This window comes from Egretta garzetta, unplaced genomic scaffold, assembly GCF_000687185.1.
Source record: "Egretta garzetta isolate BGI_Z169 unplaced genomic scaffold, ASM68718v1 scaffold251, whole genome shotgun sequence".
NCBI lineage: Eukaryota > Metazoa > Chordata > Aves > Pelecaniformes > Ardeidae > Egretta > Egretta garzetta.
In genome coordinates, this window is record NW_009258952.1 from 1,943,475 (window position 1) to 1,952,587 (window position 9,113).

General features: G+C 42.3%; 1 protein-coding gene across 4 annotated transcripts in view; it reads left to right on the plus strand.

Moving 5' to 3' along the window:
- MRPS28 (mitochondrial ribosomal protein S28) overlaps positions 1-9,113 on the plus strand; it is a 71,885-nt gene that overhangs the window by 23,815 nt on the left and 38,957 nt on the right. For 2 of the 4 annotated variants that reach the window (XR_004841419.1, XM_035890101.1), the window contains one exon: positions 2,724-3,035. The exons of the other annotated variants lie outside the window; for them this stretch is intronic. Coding sequence is in view for 1 of the 2 variants with exons in the window: in XM_035890101.1 (XP_035745994.1) it covers positions 2,724-2,816 (93 nt within the window). In the remaining variant the exon portion in view is untranslated. Of the gene's footprint in view, positions 1-2,723; positions 3,036-9,113 lie in introns of those variants that run through there. 4 annotated transcript variants of the gene reach the window in all.

A 9,113-nucleotide genomic window follows, 5' to 3' on the forward strand; every position in this document is an offset into this window, starting at 1 on the left:
ACAGTACCTACAGATGAAGGCTAACCTGTCACCACTGCTCCTTTTAGGATTTGTCTTCGTACAGCCTGTGGGAAAGCATTCCTGGTTCTGTGAGCTCCCAATACAAACAACTGAATGTTAAACCTGAAAAATGTTCATAAGAAGAATTGTTAAAAATGTGTGTTTATCTCAGCTGAAAACTGGAATAGAACAAAACATTTGAAATGATTTTTGCTAACTTTAAAAAATAAAATAATTAATTTAAAGCACCTTAGGGAGCTTATTTATTTTGGTTTAAAAATGTACAATATTATCTAATACTGAGACAACATTATGAGCATGTCCAGGTAATGCGTAGTTTTCTGGATGTGTTGAAATGAAGAGCTTGGATGTTGCTTTACATAAACACAGCTATAGGTAGGATCAGGTATTTTAGTTGTTAACATACTGTCTAAAGCAGAGAATTTCACTTCAAGAAAGGAAACCTCTGTAACTGAGATCAGATCAGTAATGGCTTTGGAAGACAGCTCTGTTTTTCCTGCCATGGGGGCAAATGCCCAGTAAGAGCAAAGAAGTGGGGTTGGATTACAAATTACCTCATTTAGACTGTGTAAAATCCAGATTTATGGCCCCAAAGTAATCAAAGCCTCCATTACAAAATGTCTTGTTATACTCTGCAATATGAGGGAAATTGGCTAGTCAACTAAATTTTCTGATTTTGTAACACTTGAAAGTTGTAACAGTTTGTTTTTCCCATTGGTTTTATTGCATGTAGTTGTTTTTCATATTCAAGTTAAGCTTCCCCCCCCAGTTACTAGAATGAAATTAACTTAGCTCATCTCTCAGTCATACTGTGACTTACATCGCTTTTCATTAGGGAAGATTTCCGTGTATAGGCAGGATGCAGTGGTTAAAAAGGGTTTTGGAACAAGAAAATACAGATTACAATCGAGACAAGCCTCGACATGGGCTTCCTTTTACCCTCTCTGACTATTGTCACAGCTTCCCCTCATTCAGTTTGGTGGTGGTGGCTCTTTGTGTGAGACCGACAGATACATCAGCAAATGTAGGGTTTATATTTGATCCCTTGTAAAATGGAAAGGCAGCTCTGGCTCCTTCAGAATTCCTCATCACCATAATGACAAAACTGCTGCTCTGCAGCGTTCAAGAATGAAACAGAAAACTATTTGGTTAGTAAAGAATTTTCAGCAGCCTATTCTGCTCTTTGATAATTTGAGATCCGTCTGTTTTTCTTTGAAGGAAAATAGACATGGCAGTACACACCAAATACTTAACTCAATTTTAGAAATGCTGCTAAAAGTCATAGTGCCAACTGCCTGGTTAATTCATCTTCATTTACAGAATCAGCGACGTAAAAACGTGGAGGGCTTGGAGCCCTCACAGTACCGGCAACGTAAGAGCTGCTCAGGTATTTCTAGGCAGAAGATGCGTATGCCTTGGCTGCTTCTGGAGAGGGTAGGTGCAGCAGAGGGTTAACTCTCTGACATACTGAAGTGTCTTAATTAGAGCTTGGCAAAGAGCCACGGTCAGTAGAAAATATGCCGTGCCTGAGACGGCAGCAATAACTAGTGGTTTGAGCCTCTGGCGTGGTCTCCTGCATTCAGCAGCACTCTCTGCTTGTGCCTACCTGTTGTGGGAAAGCAAGATGCTGCCCGGACCTGAAACAAAGCGGCCGAGCGTTTTCCCACCCAGCTTCACCATTGTAGCCTTAAAAAGAAAGGATGTGGGGATGCCTAGAGGGGGGAGATACCTGTCAATAAAAGTAGCTTTTGCAGCGACTCGCTGTGCACAGCGGCCCAGGGTTGAAGGAGGTGCTAGTTAAAACTGCAGAGCCAATCTGGTTTTGCACGCTGTAGAGAATGAGTACAATATTTGCCTGAAAATGGGAGAATTTGAAGTTTGAGGCAGAGAAGATTTTTAAAACACTGATAACCTGTGGGGATGCTTTTCAAATTGGGAATTACTGCAATTTTTTTGAAGAATGGTGATGATTTACTTGTAGGAATTATTAGCAGAATACTGCTTTCCCAAGGTTATGGCCTATTTACAGTCCTGGTGGGGAAAAATATAGTATCGAATTAATTAATCATATAGTGTCACAGGATGGACGAGACAGATTAAATGTAAAACAAAACACCAAACCTGTTATTTAAAAATGAAACAATAAAACTACTTATGATTTCAGGACTAGGCTGCTGGATCTTAAAATGAGAAATACAGAGAGAGAGAGAGAGAGAGACACTTGTGATAAACCTGAGCTGGTAACATTGTGTATGTAGAGGCACATCTTCAAAGAGACAGTAGGGTAGGCACTCCTCAAGCTGGTATGTTTGTAAAGTGTGTAGAAAGACATGTAGTTTTACAGTTTTAAAACCCCCAGAATTTGTAAGACTGCATCTTGGGGTCTTGTGTGAGTGTCAAAATGCCCCGTACCTGTATTTGAAGAGAAGAAAAATGTGTTGTAAGTTCGAGGGAGTTTCCAGAGGTGCCAACAGTAGTTAGTCTTCTGTCTCCCACTGAATTTCAGTGGAAATTAAACACCTAAAATCCAGCTGTGAAGGCCTGAAAGTCATCTCCTTTTCGGTACAACAACATTAATAATGCATTGCAGTCTGACTCTACAAAACCACAGTACCAAAAATAGTCTTTACTGATATTAATATTTAATAATAAGTAACAAGATTGAATCAAAACCACGTTTGTGTGTATCTTTAAATCTCCAGGTAGGCCCTATTCACTTCAGTGGGACTCTGCATTACACAGTAAATCACATCAGAGGAGAGTTGCAGGTCACAGCGGAGTGGAAGTCTTGCTAATTAGTTAGGCACTGAATGGTCATTTAATCCATGCCAGTTGTGTGCACAAGAATAATGTGTTACTTTGAACACCTCACTGGAGCATTTCTCGAGCTTCTAACTCTATCCTTGCCTATTGAGTGACAGTGGAGTGGCGATGCTAGTGTTGGCTTTGTGTGTGCCGGACTGGCAGGTACCATTATGGACCTGTTCTGCACTGTTTGAGCAGGTTTTGGTTATGTGGAGAGAAATCTGAAAAAAACAGCTGTGAATTACAATCTGCAGTTTGCTCTGATAAAAACCCACTTGGAATAAGATGGTAATGGCCCTGGAAAGACTTATGTCCTGTTTTATGCCTTCTACTCACAAGTTTGTCTTTTTGTCTGGGATCATGCATCACTTCAGAGGAACACATCAGAACCTTCCAGCAGTAAAAGTCCACCCTGCAAAGCAAAAAAAGGACCTGTTTCCATAGCATTCAATCATAGCACAGGCTGCTTCAGATGAGAAGGACCTTCTTTGTGGAGAACAACACCTGCTTAGGTCTTACTGCATGAAGAAGGGTTACCTTTGGCTTGAAAAAGGTGATCTCTCTTATAGTAAGCATGGATAGTAAAGAATTCTGGGTCCTTTGGAGGACTATTACCTTTGGCTTGAAAAAGGTGATCTCTCTTAATTTATAGTAAGCACGGATAGTAAAGAATTCTGGGTCCTTTGGAGGACTTTCCAGGGCCTGTACCTGATTGGAGTATAGGGAATTGCACTTCTTGGATTTATCCACCTGCATTATGCCTCTGAGACAGCCAACCCTTCTTGTGTGGGCATTTGTTGCATGCCACAGGTAGTTGAAGTGCCTCTTCCTTGCCTAGTGAAGACATGGGTTATTCCAAGTAAACCACATGGGAAGATGGACAATGTCCTTGAGTATGGAAATGCTTTCTTCAGACCAGGCTGGTCTTGGGTACATGCAGCGACTGCCAAGTTAGTTGTGTGTTTACATTTTCTGCATATGTTTTCTAGGAGAAATATTTGGATAGTCAATTATCTGCTCTGCTTTTCCAAATGTTTGTGCAATTATTTTAAATAGAAATAGAAGAGCAGAGTCCATCCTCAAATATATTACTGTAGACAGTTCGCATGTTTATGCTAAGGAATGTAACGTTTCTGTGCAAATTTGGGTTTAGACACTTGTAAAAATATCAATTTGACCCAGTTATCTGAGAGCAGTTGTTTTATAAAAGGACTGCCGAGGATCAATTAGGATCTACCATGAGAAAATACATCTTGGAATGCATAATGAATATTTACAGTGAAAAATTCCACAGCTAGATTATTTGAAAATTAGGCATATAGCACATGTGTTTCACTGGTACTTCAATGTTTAATGTCATTCTCTGTAATAAAACCTTTTTGTTTGTGATTCTTAGAAACCAGGAAAAAAGGTTCATATATGAGCCTTAGCTTGTAAAATATGTTAAGGAATGGGGCTGAATTTTAAAAAGCCCTGAAGATAAAAGCAAGTTTTTGCAAAAATACTTGCTTTTCAGATATACTTGTCAGGGAACTAGACTTGCTCATTTTATTATATTGATTGTAGTGAAGTTGTTTGCGTAGTATTAGAATTACAGTTAAGTGGCTGAAAATTGTATGTGTGCATATATACATTTATATGTAAATGTACTCAATTCAGATGGTATTTCTTGGATTATGTGTTTTATTTCAAGCTCAGTTGGTGGCAGCCAAACTGTTGCCAGGTAAGAGAACAAGTCAGTTATTAAACTGTAATGGGCTTTGCACATCTTCATATTTCTTGTTTTGCAGAACTGTAGTCATATGCGTTTGTAAAACTTGATGGTGGGTGAGAAACACGTCTTACTGCCATCTTCACCTAGCTTTGACATGGTAAAATAGGGCACAACAGGTTGCAAGAATGAAATAGGGGTCAAGATCCTATGGGCAGTGTGGGTGTTTAGCATCAGCAGACATTTCTTGGGAAAGAGCCTGTGTACTTTCTACAACATGCTATAGCCATTTTATGGTTCCTGTGTGTATTGTGTTTTATTATGTGCAGTTCAGAGACTAATGGAATAAATATGTCTAGAGGTGTAACTGAACATGGGACCGTTCTGAATCAAACTTGAGTACTTGAAACGCTATCTTGGTATTGTGATTTAAATGTTGTTTAGCTTTATAAGTTGTGAAGTCTTGCTGAACTTGGGCAGATCTGGCCCTCACATAGAGCTGTGGGTTTTATAGTATTATTTTATTCGGGTGACTTCAGTTAACATTAAGGGGAAGTGAATTCATAGGTAAAAAATTCAACGCTTGATCTTTGGCTTTGTTGTGTAATTGCACAGTATTTTATATAGCACTTTTGCTGCAAGTTTTCTCTCCGCAAAGATGAATTCTTCCCTGTCTAGAGCATTTTCTGTTTAAAATCAGGTATGTGAAGCAAGGACAGCAAAACCTAGGAGGGCTGGAGTTTGACAAGGTAGATTAAATGTAGATAGATGTACTTAATTAACTTTTAAATGTAATAGAATCTCATTCAGCCTATCATAGGTTACTGTAAACTTTTAGAGGTACAATGTAATTTACTGTTATGATAGTTGTAATTTTTTTGGTTTAGGAAACTAAATATTTTCCTTAGTTGCATTATATCTTGCCATAGCCTAGAAGACAAGGAGATGAGTAACAATCCCTTTGGATTTGTTAAAAATAGGTAAAATCAATTTAGTTTTCTTTAAAAAAATAGTGTTGGGGTCAACAGATTTTGTGGACAGAAGGGAAATAGTGCATGTCAGAAGCTTATCATCAGTAAGTGGTTCATCTAGCTTGGAGGTGTCGCCAAGGTTAAGTCGGCCTGCGTCAAAACTGCTTCCATAAAGAAAAAAAGACAGGTCATTGTCATAGGACACTCCCTTCCAAAAGGAACAGAAGGCCCAATATGCAGACTGGACCCACTTCTTAAGGAAGTCTGATGCCTCCCTGAGGCCTGGGTAAAAGATGTGAAAAGAAAACTTCCTACCCTGGTACGGCCCTCAGATTACTACCCATTGATTTCTCAGGTAGTCAGTGATGAAGTTGCAACTAGAAGTCTGAGGGCAATCAAGAGAGACCAGAGTCTTGGGATGCCTGTTTAAGGCATCAGGAGCACAAGTAGTGTTCTCCTCTGTCCTTCCAGTTGCAAGGAAATGATGAGGGAAGAAACAAGAAGAGCCAGCAGATCAATACCCGGCTCTGAGCCTAGTGTCACTGGCAGAAATTTTGGGGTTTTGATCACAGGTCAGTCTACATGACACCAGGCCTGCTGGAGGCCAATGGGATATACCTGTCTCAAAGGGGGAAGAGGATCTTTGCCCAGGAGTTAGCAAGGGTCATTGAAAGAGCTTTAAACTAGATTTGAAGGGGGAAAGGGATAAACCCAGGCTCACTAGACATAAGCCTGGGGGCAGCATGCCAGTGTTTGAGGGATGGTGTGCTAGTGAGGTCCTTCAGTCTGCTGTCTCAGTGGAGGTAGTGGATGGAGATCCATGCAGCAGCAAAGATGCAAGTGTTATTGATGTGTTAGAAACCACAGAAGCACCTGAGAATGGTCACAGAGGAATTAGGGCTTTTCCTCTGCCCCACTGAAGTGCATCTACACCAATGCACGCAGCGTGGGCAACAAACAAGAGGAGCTGGAAGCCCTTGTGCAGCAGGAAAACTATGATATAGTTGCCATCATGGAAACATGGTGGGATGACTCACACAACAGGAGTGCTGCGATGGATGGCTATAAACGCTTCAGAAGGGATAGTCAAAGAAGGAGAGGCAGTGGGGTAGCCCTGGATGTTAGGGAGTGTTTTGACTGTTTAGAGCTTAATGATGGTGATGATATGGTTGACTGTTTATGGGTAAAAATCAGGGGGAAGGCCAACAAGGCAGATATCATGGTGGGAGTCTGTTATAGACAGGCCAACCAGAATGAAGAGGCAGATGAAATACTCTATGAGCAGCTGGGAGAAGTTTCACGATCGCTAGCCCTTGTTCTCCTGGGGGCCTTCAACTTACCAGATGTCTGCTGGAAATACAACAGAGAGGAAAGAGTCTAGGAGGTTCCTGGAGTGTGTGGAAGATAAGTTCCTGGCATAGCTGGTGAGTGAACCAACTAGGGAAGGCACCCCGCTGGACCTGTTTGTGAACAGAGAAGGCCTTGTGGGTGATGTGATAGCTGGAAGACGCCTGGGGCACAGGGATCATGAAATTATAGAATTCTTGATTCTTGAAGAAGTAAGGAGCAGGGTCAGCAGAACTGCCACCTTGGACTTCCAGAGGGCAGACTTTGGCCTGTTTAGGAGCCTCGTTGACAGAATTCTTTGGGAAGTAGTTCTAAAGGGCAAAGAAGTCCATGAAGGCTGGACATTCTTCAAGAAGGAAATCTTAAAGGTGCAGAAGCAGGCCGTCCTCATGTGCTGAAAGACAAGCCAGCGGGGAATAAGACTGGCCTGTCTGAACAGAGAGCTTTGGCTGGAACTTGGGGGGAAAAAAAGGAGAGCTTATGAGCTTTGTAAGAAGGGGCAGGCATCTCAGGAGGACCACAAGGATATCATGAGGTTATACAGGGGGGAAATTAGAAGGGCCAAAACCCAAGTAGAACTTAATCTGGCTACTGTTGTAAAAGACAATAAAAATGTTTCTATAAATACATCAGCAACAAAAGGAGGGCTAAGGAGAATATTCATCCTTTATTGGATGCGGGGGGGAAACATAGTGACAAAGGATGAGGAAAAAGGCTGAGGTACTTAATGCCTTCTTTGCCTCAGTCTGTAACAGTCAGACCAGTTGTTTGCCACACACCTAGGCCCTGAGCTGGAAGGCAGGGATGGGGAGCAGAATGAAGCCCCCTTCATCCAAGGGGAAATGGTTAGTGACCTGCTACACCACTTAGGCACACACAGCTCCGTGGGGCCAGATGGGGCCACCCAAGGGCACTGAGAGAGCTGGCAGAAGTGCTCCCCAAGGCCCTTTCAATCCTTTATCAGCAGTCCTGGTGAAACGGGGAGGTCCCAGTTGTCTGGAGGCTGGCAAATGTGACGCCCATCTACAAGAAAGGCCCGAAGGAGGACCCAGGGAACTACAGGCCTGTCAGCCTGACCTCGGTGCCAGGGAAGGTAATGGAGCAGATCATCTTGAGTGCCATCACATGGCATGTGCGGGACAACCAGGTGATCAGGCCCAGTCAGCATGGGTTTATGAAAGGCAGGTCCTGCTTGACTAACCTCATCTTCTATGACAAGGTTATCTGCTTATTGGATGAGGGAAGCGCTGTGGATGTTGTCTACCTGGACTTTAGTAAAGCCTTTGACACTGTTTCCTACAGCATTCTGCTTGAGAAACTTGCTATTCATGACTTGTATGGGCATACTCTTCGCTGGGTAAAAAACTGGCTGGGTGGCTGGGCCCAAAGAGTTGCAGTGAATGGAGTTAAAGCCAGCTGACAGCCAGTCACAAGTGGTGCTCCCCAGGGCTCAGTATTGGGGCCACTTTTGCTTATTATCTTTATCAGTGATCTGGATGAGGGGATCAAGTGCACCCTCAGTAAGTTTGCAGATGACACCAAACTGGGTGGGGGTGTCAATCCGCTTGAGGGTGGGAAGGCTCTGCAGAGGGATCTGGACAGGCTGGATCGATGAGATGTGGTTCAACAAGGCCAAGTGCACTTGGGTCACAACAACCCCATGCAACGCTACAGGCTTGGGGATGAGTGGCTAGAAAGCTGCCTGGCGGAAAAGGACCTGGGGGTGTTGGTCAACAGCTGGCTGAATATGAGCCAGCAGTGTGCCCAGGGTGCTGTAAGTTCATTCCTCAAATAATTAAAAAAAACCTAAATTACTTCTTCACATAATATGCTGTTTTATTAGACAGAACAATACATTAATCTCAGACTTGTGCGTACATGTGCTAAGCTAATGGTTGGACTTGATGACCTTTAAGGTCTTTTCCAACCTAAACGATTCTATGATTCTGAGTTTTTGTGCTCTCAGTGGCCTTCTGATAGCAAAGTAGGAAGGCAGGAGCTATCAATACATGCAAAACTCATTTTAAAACCATAGTGCATCATTATCAGCAAGTGGTTCATTGTCTGAATGAAAAGATACATTGAGTTTGCTTCCATAGGACACTGCCTTGTGTTAGTGGTAGCTATCAGCTTTTTTGTTAATGATCACAGTGATGGAATATTGAATGTGCTCACTAAACATGTAGGTGATACCAAGCTGAGAGGGGCTGCTAATCCAGTTTCAGATTCCTTTAAAATGTAATGTTGCCTTTGGGCAC